At 42.5% G+C, this 13,951-nt stretch overlaps 1 protein-coding gene across 5 annotated transcripts; it reads right to left on the bottom strand.

The window, feature by feature from the left end:
- Positions 1-4,957: 4,957 nt before the first annotated feature.
- On the bottom strand, positions 4,958-10,920 carry LOC311102905 (eukaryotic translation initiation factor 5-like). Of its 5 annotated transcripts, none has more exons than XM_084144382.1 (12): positions 10,716-10,920; positions 10,292-10,499; positions 9,211-9,490; positions 8,942-9,023; positions 8,598-8,770; positions 7,940-8,051; positions 7,705-7,826; positions 7,353-7,514; positions 6,514-6,675; positions 6,208-6,372; positions 5,900-6,034; positions 4,958-5,326 (listed from the first exon to the last, which is right to left on the bottom strand). In XM_084144382.1, the coding sequence occupies exons 3-12, from the start codon at positions 9,280-9,282 to the stop codon at positions 5,228-5,230; spliced, it is 1,284 nt and encodes a 427-aa protein (XP_084000508.1). In that variant the 5' UTR covers positions 9,283-9,490; positions 10,292-10,499; positions 10,716-10,920; the 3' UTR covers positions 4,958-5,227. The 5 variants fall into 5 exon arrangements, with proteins under 5 accessions (XP_084000508.1, XP_084000507.1, XP_084000505.1 ...); XM_084144381.1 differs by having other exon boundaries at positions 10,775-10,894; XM_084144379.1 differs by having other exon boundaries at positions 7,705-7,847; positions 10,775-10,894.
- Between the last annotated feature and the right edge of the window lie 3,031 nt (positions 10,921-13,951).

A 13,951-nucleotide genomic window follows, 5' to 3' on the forward strand; every position in this document is an offset into this window, starting at 1 on the left:
GCGGAGAGCACGTCATTCTGGTCCACTATTTTTTTTTTATGCAGGCGATCTAATCATTTGGCTAGGTATAACTGTATTTGAACGTGCATATCACGATCTGACATAATGGTAGACGCCTTTTTTGGTTTTACATTAGAGATGTGCACGTCTGTCCTGGTTCTAGGGCGATTTTCAAGCATTTTAAATGAAGAGCCGTTTGGGAGCCAAATGATGCAGCTCACCGAAAATAACTCTGCTCGGAATGCCATCACTACTGTCTGAAAGGAAACAAGCGGCCCCTTAGCGCTCATTGGAGTGCAGTACAGGCAGTGGTAGTAGCACTGTCACTGCTCAGTGATTCACAATGACCGATTGGAAATAAAGTTAATGCCTTACCTACAGAAACCATGAGTCAGCGCTTCTGTTTCCAATAGTAGCTTTGTTATGACTGGATAGGCTGTCGCAATATACTGAAAATAAGGGGGGATAAGGAGTCACCGTGATGAGCGTCATAATTCCACTGTTTTATGTGCTCTAATTTTTTCAAAATAGTTTTGTATTCAATGTCTGCCGACTTGTCAAAGAGGGAATACATTTACATTTTAGTCATTTAGCAGACGCTCTTATCGAGAGCGACTTACAGTTAGTGAGTGCATCCATTATAATTTTTTTCATACTGGCCCCCCGTGGGAATCAAACCCACCAACTGAGCTACATCCCTGCCGGCCATTCCCTCCCCTACCCTGGGCCAATTGTGCGCCGCCCCATGGGTCTCCCGGTCGCGGCCTGCTACGACAAAGCCTGGATTCGAACCAGGATCTCTAGTGGCACAGCTAGCACTGTGATGTAGTGCCATAGACCACTGCGCCACTCGGGAGGTTGTATCTAAATTGTGCTGTTTTAACAGATTTTCAATAGTCCTCTTGCTGAAATCTCCAGATAGAGTGCCAATTTCATGCAGATCATCAACTATTTCCTGAATGGCAGACTTTGAGACATGCAAGACTGTTTGCATTCGTAAGAATAAGGAGGCCAGTCTATGCTTTATAGACTCTCCATAATCTTCATTGTCTTCTAAAAACCCACAATCTGAAATGACATCACTATCTAAAAGAACTGCATCTTCAGTATTGGCTGCAGCTGGTAAACTACGAACACAAATTAACTCTGCTCTCAAATCATTTAATCTTGAAGAATTGTGATATCTACTTTTATGTGCTCTAAAGGTAGTATTCACACTCGACTTGAATGTACATTGTTGAAAGGGGCACCTCAGCTTTTCCTTATTTTTTAAATGACCTCCCAAATGAACAAAGTATTGTTTAAGGCGGCAAGGCTCTGAAAAATCACAAAGTTTAATTTAATTTTAATTTTAAATAATAATAATTTAATAATAATAAACAAAGTTCACACTGCAATCGATAAGTCACTGCATCTTGAGATCCATGTGTCAATGTTTCATGTTTCAACAAATGAGTCTTTAGAGCTGATTGTGTCTTGAAAGAACAGACACAGTCAGTATATATGCAAGGTAAGAGGCAAGATCTACTATAATGACCATGTTTCAACTTGTAGTGTCGTATTATAGTGCGCTGGTTAGCTGATGAAAATGTGCAAAACTTGCAAATCCACTTCATATGAAAGGGTGCCTTATGAAATGGATGCCTCGACACACAAATTCAGACCACTGTCCTTACACAATAGACTACAATGCAGAGTGCTGAGTGACATCCCTAGAGGGCATGTACAGTTCACACATACAGTGCCTTCGGAAAGTATTCAGACACCTTGACTTTTTCCACATTTTGTTAAGTTACTTATTCTAAAATGGATTAAATTTATTTTTGTTCAACAATCTACACACAATACCCCGTAATGACAAAGCAAAAACTGTTTTAGAAATGTTTCCAAAATTATTACAAAAAACAGAAATACCTTATTTACATGTCTTCAGACCCTTTGTTATGAGACTCGAAATTGAGCAATCTGGGGAGAAGGGCCTCAGTCAGGGAGGTGACCAAGAACCCGATGTTCACTCTGACAGCGCTCCAGAGTTCCTCTGTGGAGATGGGAGAACCTTCAAGAAGGACAACCATCTCTGCAGCACTCCACCAATCAGGCCTTTATGGTAGTGGCCAGACGGAAGCCACTCCTCAGTAAAAGGCACATGACAGCCTGCTTGGAGTTTGCCAAAAGGCACCTACAGACTGAGAACCAAGATTCTCTGGTCTGATGAAACCAAGATGAAACTCTTTGGCCTGAATGCCAAGCGTCACATCTGGAGGAAACCTGGCACCATCACTACAGTGAAGCAGCACCATGCTGTGGGGATGTTTTTCAGCGGTAGGGACTGGGAGACTAGTCAGGATCGAGGCAAAGATGAAGGGAGCAAAGTACAGAGAGATCCTTGATAAACCTCAGACTGGGGTGAAGGTTTACCTTCCAACAGGACAATGTCCTTGAGTGACCCAGCCAGAGCCCAGACTTGAACCCAATCTAACGTCTCTGTTGACCTGAAAATAGCTTAGCAACGCTCCCCATCCAACCTGACAGAGCTTGAGAGGATCTGCAGAGGAATGGGAGGAACTCCCCAAATACAGGTGGGCCAACCTTGTAGCGTCATACCCAAGAAGACTTGCAGCTTTAATAGCTGCAAAAGGTGCTCCAACAAAGTACTGAGTAAAGGGTCTGAATACTTATTTAAATGTGATCAGGTTTTTATTTTTGTATAACATTTTCTAAAATGTCTGTCATTGAGGTATTGTGTGCAGATTGAGGGGAAAAGGCAATTTAATCAATTTTAGAGTAAGGCTGTAACGTAACAAAATGTGGACAAAGTCAAGGGTCTGAATACTTTCCGAATGCACTGTTCATCACTTCTCAGACAAGTCCCATCTAACAATTAACCGAAGGGTCTTGTTTATCTGTGATTAAATTGAACAATAATCGAGAATTTCAACAAGCATTTTGCTACGGCTACCACTACCCCGGCCACCAGCTCTGCACCCTCCGCTGCAACTTGCCCATGCCCCCCCGCTTCTCCTTCAAACAAATCCAGACAGCTGATGTTCTGAAAGAGCTGCAAAATCTGGACCCCTACAAATCATCTGGGCTAGACAATCTGGACCCTTTCTTTCTAAAACTAGCCGCCGAAATTGTCGCAACCCCTATTACTAGCCTGTTCAATCTCTCTTTCGTAACGTCTGAGATCCCCAGAGATTGGAAAGCTGCCGCGGTCATCCCCCTCTTCAAAGGGGGTGACACTCTAGATCCAAACTGTTACAGACCCATATCCATCCTGCCCTGCCTTTCGAAAGTTTTTGAAAGCCAAGTCAACAAACAGATCACCGACCATTTCGAATCCCACCGTACCTTCTCCGCTATGCAATCCGGTTTCCGAGCTGGTCATGGGTGCACTTCAGCCACGCTCAAGGTCCTAAACGATATTATAACCGCGATCGATAATAGACAGTACTGTGCAGCCGTTTTCATTGACCTGGCCAAGGCTTTCGACTCTGTCAACCACCGCATTCTTATTGGCAGACTAAATAGCCTTGGTTTCTCAAATGACTGCCTCGCCTGGTTCACCAACTACTTCTCAGATAGAGTTCAATGTGTCAAATCGGAGGGCCTGTTGTCTGGACCTATGGCAGTCTCTATGGGGGTGCCACAGGGTTCAATTCTTGGGCCGACTCTTTTCTCTGTGTATATCAATGACGTCGCTCTTGCTGCTGGTGACTCTCAGATCCACCTCTACGCAGACGACACCATTTTGTATACATCTGGCCCTTCATTGGACACTGTGTTAACAAACCTCCAAACGAGCTTCAATGCCATACAACACTCCTTCAGTAGCCTCCAACTGCTCTTAAACACTAGTAAAACTAAATGCATGCTCTTCAACCAAACGCTGCTTGCACCCGCCCAGAATCACTATTCTCGACGGGTCTGACCTAGAGTATGTGGACAACTACAAATATCTAGGTGTCTGGTTAGACTGTAAACTCTCCTTCCAGACTCACATTAAGAATCTCAAAACCAAAGTTAAATCTAGAATCAGTTTCCTATTTCGCAACAAAGCCTCCTTCACTCATGCTGCCAAACATGCCCTCGTAAAACTGACTATCCTACCGATCCTTGACTTCGGCGATGTCATTTACAAAATAGCCTCCAACACTCTACTCAGCAAATTGGATGTAGTCTATCACAGTGCCATCCGTTTTGTCTCCAAAGCCCCATATACTACCCACCACTGTGACCTGTACGCTCTTGTTGGCTGGTCCTCACTACATATTCGTCGCCAAACCCACTGGCTCCAGGCCATCTATAAATCACTGCTAGGCAAATCCCCGCCTTATCTTAGCTCATTGGTCACCATAGCAACACCCACCCATAGTATGCGCTCCAGCAGGTATATCTCACTGGTCATCCCCAAAGCCAACACCTCCTTTGGCCGCCATTCCTTCCAGTTCTCTGCTGCCAATGACTGGAACAAATTGCAAAAATCTCTGAAGCTGGAGACAATTATCTCCCTCACTAACTTTAAGCATCAGTTGTCAGAGCACCTTACCGATCACTGCACCGGTACACAGCCCATCTGAAATTAGCCCGCCCAACTACCTCATCCCTATATTGTTATTTATTTTGCTCATTTGTACCCCAGTATCTCTATTTGCACATCATCTCTTGCACATCTATCATTCCAGTGTTAATACTAATTGTAATTATTTTGCACTATAGCCTATTTATTGCCTTACCTCCATAACTTGCTACATTTGCACACACTGTATATATATGTATTTATGTTGTATTTTTGACTTTGTTTTGTTTTACCCCATATGTAACTCTGTGTTGTTGTTTTTATCGCACTGCTTTGCTTTATCTTGGCCAGGTCGCAGTTGTAAATGAGAACTTGTTCTCAACTGGTTTACCTGGTTAAATAAAAGGTAAAATAAATAAAAAACAAACATACAACAGCTGTGGATAGCAAAACATTCTTTAATGACTGGAAAAATACATTTTAATAATTAATGTGCAGTCAAGTAAATCCCACAAAACCAAGATTAAAATCCCCAAAATACACCCATATCACATAGATCAAATATGTTTAAATTACAGAGTTAATGTGCAGTGAGTAATAGCGCTATGTTAACAAAAGCAGTGATGTTGTGGGAAAAGGGTGAGTAGGGCTGGCGATTTGGCAGGATGAGAAAATGTGATTCAAAGCTACTTCTCAAAATGGTCTCGTTTAAATTGCATCAATATCAAAGTCATCCTCTTCCTCGTCAGGCTTGTCCGGTTTTACGGTCTCCACTTTCAGTTCCCGAGCAGAAGAATCATATACAACCTGAGAGCAGGAGGGGAAATAAAGAGTGTTTAGTTGTGCATATACTGGCGTCAAAACAAAAACTTTCAGATTTCTTTCAATTTCAAAATTGATTCAATTCTATTCATATTTATTAAGGATCCCCTTACTCTTCCTGGGGTCCTACAACATTAAGGCAGTTATATACAATTTAAAATATTACATGACATTTCATAACACTTTACCCAATAAATGTAGTGTGTTCCCTCAGGCCACTACTCCACCATCACATATTTACAATACAACATCCATGTGTACGTGTGTAGAGTGCGTGTCTTATGCGTATGTGTCCGTGCCTGTGTGTGTGTGTGTGTGTGTGTGTCTCTTCACAGTCCCCGCTGTTCCATAAGGTGTATATTTTTTTTTTTTTTTTTATCTGGTCAGCTATTTGAGCCAGTAAAGGGGGCTTTACTATTCTTGGGTAGCGGAATTACTTTTAGTAGGTCTTGCATTAGTTGCAATTTTCACTAAGCATATCCTAGTAGCCCAACTCAAACCACAGTGTATAAACTGTGCAAGCTATGAAAATATATCAGTGGACAGTCTGATCAGTACCTCCACATTTTCATCATCCTCCTCTGCCTCACTGCCCTCACTCTCTTCCTCCGCCTCCTTCAGCCACTTGATGAAAGGAGCTGCCTTCGCATGGATCTCTTTGGCAAGTTCCTTAGAGACATACTTCTTGGACACCTGAAAGTTATAAAGTCATGAGCAATAACACTCACAGAGAAGGAGCAAACACTGATACATTTTAATGAGGACAAAATGCTTTATTTTACAAGAAACTAGGTATTAAGGTAATCAGTCTGACATACAGCTGTATTGAACCTTGTGTGAGAGCGTGTACAAGTTTAACCACACACCTTCTCTGCCCAGGACAGTATGACATCCTCCTCCACTAGATCCGCATCATACAGGTCTTTGAATACGACAGGCACACGGGGCAGCAGCTGGGCTTGGTGCAGCTTTACCAGGCACTCAAAGCCTCCCAGGAGGTATTTCTGGGCCTTCTTGTTATTCACACAGAACTGAAGACAAGAGGAGAAGTAACAAAACCACAATCAATTTGGGAAGGTTTTGGTCAACTTTGTCCCCTCTTGAACACATTACCACAGTGGTAAGAGGTTATGACAGAGGTCAAATGTAACAATAGGGGATTGAAGACTCACGCGAAGAAAATGGCGTTTGTATTTCTTTATCTGGTCACGGATGTTTTCGTCAAACAGTAGTTCGCTCAGGATCAGAGGCCCCATGGCTGTCACATCCAGACGCTCTGCCTCCGCCAAGATCTCCTTATCTGCTGCATCAATAGCGCCATCATCCCTTTTTTGCTGGAGATGGGGAAAGTAACCACAGCAAGAAAGCTTTTAACACCATGATCTTCAAAATAGCCCCTAAGAAGCCAAGCAACACAAAGATAGCTCTGTTTGTGGAACAGAAACAATTACTTATGGCTAGTCAAAACTTCTAGGTCCCCATCATAAAATGTTCACTCTTTCATTGTTCCCCTATATCAATGAGAAAATGTCACAATGGATCACCGACTTTCATTGTCCTTGTAACTGGTTTCAGGCACAACTTGATGATCTAGGCCCAGTGTAGCTCAGTTGGTAGAGCATGGCATTTGCAACGCCAGGGTTGTGGGTTCGATTCCCACAGGGGGCCAGTATGAAAATGTATGCACTAACTGTAAGTCGCTCTGGATAAGACCGTCTGCTAAATGACTAAAATGTAAAATCTAGTAAAGTTAGTGGAGTTTAAACACTTGATCGATGTAAATATCATAGAAGAGTGTAATTGTCTTTAGGACAGCGGTTACGTAATATGTAATTGTTGTACTGTATGTGTGTCTATAGTTTTGTTCAATGTCGTGTTAGTGTATGTAAGTAGTTTTGTCTGAAACTTTGTTCCCCCTGCTGCTGTTGGACCAGGTCTCTCTTGAAAAATAGATTTTCTCTCAATGAGAAAAACCTGTATAAATAAAGGCTAAATAAAAAATTAAAATTACTTTGACAAAGTTATAGAATATGTTGACCCTCTCCTCCAGGGTCTTCTCCAGGTCCTCACTGAGGGTCAGGTTCTTGGCATGGGCGCTGATCTCCTCCATTCTTCGTCTCTGTGCCTCCTCCGTGGTCTCCTCTGCCCAATCCTCGTCATCATCATCACCGTCCTGATACACAACACGTTCTCACAGGATCAATAGCTGCTAGACAGACAGGCTTGAGTTACTGACAGACTAGTCCTTCAGAACAATAATAGCTTGAAGGGGGGTGAGGGAGGTTGGTTCCCCCTATTCAACCACTAGCATTAAGAACTTAAGGGAACTGACATGGCTTGCATACATTATTGAGGATACTCACCACGGCATCAGGGGCATCTATGTCGTTATGGTTCCCAGCCTCTCCGCTGCCAGAGCCATTCTCCTTGTCCTTCTTACGGTTCTTCTTCTCTTTTTTCTCCTTCACAGATCCAGGTTCATTTTCTGTTGAAAAAGCCACCGGTGCTTTGTCACGCAACAGGCCACATATCAGACATGACTTTTCGATCAGTAAGAAAAACAAACTGGTCCTGGGCAAATTCTTATTATGTGCTTACCTGGTGGGTTTTTGAGGATAAACGTGCAGAGCTTGTGTCGAGTGTCTAGCATGCCACGGTACCCACAGGCCTTACAGGAGTTACCAATGGTTTGTTTCTTAGGATTGATATGCTGCAATGAAAGGTCAACCAAATTATTAGCATAATCACTCTTTATACCACCCATGATAGACAAGCAATCATGTCCCCAAAACAGACCATAACTGCATTGCTGGAGAAAAAGCCACTTGATCTCTCACTGCAGTGTATGATGTAGCAGATGAGATCCCGAATGGCTGGGGCATTCACAAGTAGGACCCAAAATGGCAGATATGGCACAAATCAAGGTTGGCAGGATGTCAAATAAATCTATATATTTATTTAACCAGGTAAGCCAGTTGAGAACAAGTTATATATAAAAACATGACCAGGTCTTTATTATATCTACACGCCTCAGGAAGGACATCAAACAGAACTTGATAAATCACTAAACACGGAGTGAATTAAAAGACATGATAAAAAAAAGGAAGAAACACTACCAGGAAAATAATTGACCAACATCTGTGGCTTTGGTATAAAACGGTCAAATTCCATTCAACAAATTTCATTCCTGTCCCGCTCTTGACAACACTACCCAAACGCCCACCACAAAGGACAAATATGTTCATCAAATATTTACCAAATCGGTTTCAGGGTTATCACACTCAGGACACAGCACAAATTTACGGATAAATACATCAAGCATCTCCTGCAACTTGTTCGCCTCATGGGATCCGTTGACGATGAAGCGGTCATTCTTTGCATCAAACTGGGTCTGCGCACCAAGCTCACAACCAAAAAACTTGGTCGGATCTGCAAAGAGCATATGAGTCGCAATCAACATCCACTAAGCTAATGGATGGTTATGCACACAACAGCTACCTAACATTTAGTCAAGTGAAGGTAACATTATCAATGTATGGTGCAAGTCAACGTAACCATTTTAGAATCAACAACATTATGGTAGTGGGGAGGTCAACTTACATGTTGGAGGCCTACTCAGTGCCTTTGCAACATCAGTCATGTTGACAATGACTGTCTTGATTCCATTTCCTTTGCCCTCAACCTGGACACAAATCAGACCACAAAAACCATAAATAACTTAGCAGAATCATTTTGCATATGGATCACCATTGAGGCCTGCACATTTCATTGGAAAACATACAACTGACCAAGGACGCAAATATCAAGAATGTTGAATGACGATGCCATTTTCCTGACAGGATCATGACAATATTATACCAGATAATCACCTTAGCAATCAGACGGGGCATCTTGTAGCGATAGAACTGGTCTGCCACACTGCGGTTGACGTTGACAGACATTTTGACTGGCCACTAGCACTATCAGTAAGATAAAAAGATCTTGAATGGGGATTTTTTGGGATCTTCTGTCTGGAAAAGAGGGGATGACATAAACGACTACAAGCGTGCTCAGCCTCTGACATGAAAAATATTTTGCCACTGTGGCCGCAAGCTCCTTGATCGTAGACTAGGTTTCCTCCACACAGGTTCCAACAGCTGCGCAACAGCTCTGAAAAGAGGGGAGAAAGGCATGGACATCAACTCTAGTTCCACAGATATTGATAACTTCCTAGATGGCAATGGCTGTAGCTCAGTTGGTAGAGCATGGCGCTTGCAACGCCAGGGTTGTGGGTTCGATTCCCACGGGGGGCCAGTATGAAAAATGTATGCACTCACTAACTGTAAGTTGCTCTGGATAAGAGCGTCTGCTAAATGAGTAAAATGTAAATGAATACCTAAGTAGCCTATATAATTATCTGACTTGAACTTTTAGTTACAACCTGTATGTATAGTTGTTGGGTATGTTGCTAGTTAGCTACCCAATGTGTCCAAAGTTTGTGTTGCTCTCGTGAAATGTCGCCACTGACATTGTCAAACTCAATTACGACACAAGACCCCGTGTGGCTCAGTTGGTGGCGCTTGCAAGTATGCACTAACTAACGTTAGATAGCCAACTTATCTTGCTTTACCGTGAGCTAAAACGCAGCAAATGTGTCTAACGTTCATACATCTAGGTACACGCATTCTTTCACTTCGATATACAAACCACTTACAAACGAGGTCGGGTTGATTAGCAACCGGGAAGCCTGACTGATGAAGCTAGCTAGCGCTGCAGAGTGCGTCATGATTTATCAGATGGCACGAGTGATGGGAGACGCCATTTTGATATTCTTACTTAGCAAAGACATAACTACGCCACGAATTTGATTATAAAAGTATCTACAGCAAAATATACATACGACAAAACAAAGCGTATATATTTACGACAGCACCTTCATATTTCTATAGCTGGTCATTATGATGCACTCACCGTTTTCGTAAAACAAAGACATAAACAACGATGGTTGTCCAAGAGGCACAGTGAAGTGTTGCCTAGTTCTACTGCTACCAATAGCTGGTGTGTTGCTGAAATTGTAATTCAAGGATGCAAGGTGGCAGAATTTCGGAGGTGATAAATGATCTAGCAGATTCTTGCCCCTATTGTGAAAACATTCGGGACGCCGTCAGAGTTGGGGTGTCTAAGGAAAAACAAAAATAAATAAGACTCTTATTATAAGAGTTAGTCAGTAGAAACTAGCTAAACATATTATATTATTTATAAAGCGACTAGCTAGCTAAGCACGTTTTGATACACTCGCGCTAACCTTAGCTAGCTAGCTTTTTGTATGTTGCTAACTAGGCTAAATACAACATGGACTCAATCCAGAAATAGACATATCGATTACATATCATACCACACAACAACAATTATTAGTTAGCTATCAGATGGACGACTGTAAAATTGCTTCGCTACCTCTCGAACGGTCTCTCAGACAATATTATTTTTCTGTAGCCAAAACTTGAACCAGTTTCTAAACCTCTTTTTGCGTGAACTGTCTACACGACTTTTTGGTTATCCCCGCCCTCCCCTGTCACCCATTGGACAAATCCACCTTCTCTGATTAATTTTAGTATTTGTACACACTGGCAATCATAATGACGACGAAACTGTTGATTTCACCACATTTGAAGGCCCTTCCCTCATATAACTCAATGCAGTCCTCCAACCCAAATATGTATAGCTCAGTGCCCCCAACAGCATGCTCCCTTGTGATAAGTACTGACGGATAGACGTAACATAGTAAACATCAGTGGCGATTTTAGCATCTAAATCTTGGTGGGGCAAAAATAAAAAATTAATGCGGGATGCATGCCAGCAAAGCCACTACACAACACAACAATAATTGCACTATAACGGTGACCACAAACTGTTAGGGCCTCCATAAAGTTGTCGCAACAGCAGAGTCCCAACAGCCTTGTCTGGCAGCAAAACAGTTAATTCAGCCTAATTTACTACCTTTAAAAAAACATAGCTGATATGGCTGACTTGCTTAAACAGATGTGATTTCTACTGACAATTGAAATGTACAAACTATGGCATAAGGGGACGACAAGCGGATGAGAGGCAATCCGTAATTTCGATTAAGACATTAATGAGCGAGCTAGGACTGAGGTAGTCAATATAACGATTTGTTCATCACTTTTGAAATGTACACTCAGAATTCAGAATATGGGCCGTTCTTACAGTGTGCTCCCTGTACACCAAGTCAGAACCGTAGGATAAATAAAGGGGGCATATAAGCAGACAATGAAAGCTCTTACAATATTAAATTATTATATTTCTCTAAAACAGATTATAGGCTCCATGTGCACCACCAAGTCAGAACAGTAGGCGAAATTAAGACGGGAAAATAGACCAAATTATTAGGGTGAGGCACATGGGCTACTAACAGCGTACTACACAACATACACTTAGTATTACTTTCTTAGCTACAGTATACATATCTCCCTGGCATATTACATCATTTATGTAGCAGCATACAATATGTTTTTGGACTCACCTTGTTGTGCTGTGCTCACTTGAACAGGAAGGTGGCGCGGCGGTCCTTCATGGGCAAAAGTTGTCATCAAAGTCTGGCATTCTCTGGATTTATGGTGCTTTCAAGACAACTGGGAACTCGGAAACAAAACAAGGTCGAATCATGATGACATCAGTGATCTTCAGGTCGTAGCTCTAGAAAGAGGCCCCAGTTCTGGATTTAAAATTCAGAGTTGGATGGCCATTCAAAACGTATTTTCCCAGTCGGACCTTGTTTTTCCGCCTGAGTTCCCAGTTGTCTTGAACTCAAGTCAGATTTCGCAGTTCCAAGTTAACAGTTGTTTTGAGCGCGGCACAAATCCTGCTTCATTGACAGCATGGCCAATGTTTAATGTTTATCATTTTAAACTTGGAAAAGAGACCCTTAATCCCAGTTTTGGGACCACACAGCCACTCCACTGAATATCAGGCTAGTGATTGCTTTGCAATGATTGCAGTTAGCCACTGATTCCTTCCAAACCACTCATTGTGAATTTGCGATTTCCAACTTGATGTGTAATGTTTATGTCCAATGGCCGATGAGCACCGATACGTGTTATGTATAATTTATTATTTATCTTCATATGACAAGGATTAAAGAGGATTTGCCAGTAGATTGTCGACTTCATTCATGATGGTGACTGCTAGCTAAGATTTTGAAAGTATGATGTTGACATGATCAGTCCAATCAAAGCTAGTGTAGATATAACGTGATTTGACGTCATTTTATCTGTGGCCAATGACCTTGAGCCTTCTTGGATGGGCACTTCTAATGTAAGTCTATGGCAGCACTCAATGGGCTTGAATTTTCGAGATCTACACTTAGACTTGGCGGTGACGTAGTGTCCCCATGAGTGACAGAACACTGAGCCAATCACGGCGCAACTAGAGAACATTACCAACAACTAGGCTCCGTATTTTCCGCTGGCTGCCCCACCACCACAGAAAGCACTGAGCTAGGCTGAAACACCTGCATTTTGGAGCTGCCTTACTCAATAAAGCAAAAACGAGACCATGTTTGTATGCAGCTTTATTAACTCAATGTATTTTTTTGTTTTTGTTTACATTGTTTGCAAACTGATATGTGACATGTATTAATGCCAAAATAACATGCAAAACAGGCATCCAGTGTGGATGTCGGATCACCACCTCAAGCTGAACCTCGGCAAGACGAAGCTGCTCTTCCTCCCGGGGAAGAACTGCCCGCTCCATGATCTCGCCATCACGGTTGACAACTCTATTGTGTCCTCCTCCCAGAGTGCAAAGAACCTTGGCGTGACCCTGGACAACACCCTGTCGTTCTCCGCTAACATCAAAGTGGTGACCCGATCCTGCAGGTTCATGCTCTACAACATTTGCAGAGTACGAGCCTACCTTACACAGAAAGCGGCACAGGTCCTAATCCAGGCACTTGTCATCTCCCGTCTGGATTACTGCAACTCAATGTTGGCTGGGCTCCCTGCCTGTGCCATTAAACCCCTACAACTTATCCAGAACGCTGCAGCCTGTCTGGTATTCAACCTTCCCATGTTCTCTCATGTCACCCCGCTCCTCCGCACACTCCACTGGCTTCCAGTTGAAGCTCGCATCTACTCCAAAACCATGGTGTTTTTTCCAGACTGGGAAAGTTTTGGAGAATTCGAAAGGGTAGACGATGTTCACCCAGAAAGGAAAGTTCTGCACCATAACCTCCAGCATGTTTACCTTTCAAAAACATTTGAAATATGTTGTGTCCTATCATCAGTTAGTCCTATTAACTATTAACAGGACTATCATCAAAAAACTGTCCTCACAATGAGTCTATTGTTACAAAATGTAATAGTATATACAGTGCCTTCGGAAAGTATTTAGACCCCGTGACTTTTTCCACATTTTGTTACATTACAGCCTTATTCTAAAATGGATTAAATAAGTCCCTCGACTTCTTGGCGCTGACAGAAACATGGATTACCACAGAAAACACTGCTACTCCTACTGCTCTCTCCTCGTCTGACCATGTGTTCTCGCATACCCCGAGAGCATCTGGTCAGCGGGGTGGTGGCACAGGAATCCTCATCTCTCCCAAGTGGACAT

Source organism: Coregonus lavaretus, assembly GCF_964263955.1.
Source record: "Coregonus lavaretus genome assembly, chromosome: 27".
NCBI classification, from domain to species: Eukaryota; Metazoa; Chordata; class Actinopteri; order Salmoniformes; family Salmonidae; genus Coregonus; species Coregonus lavaretus.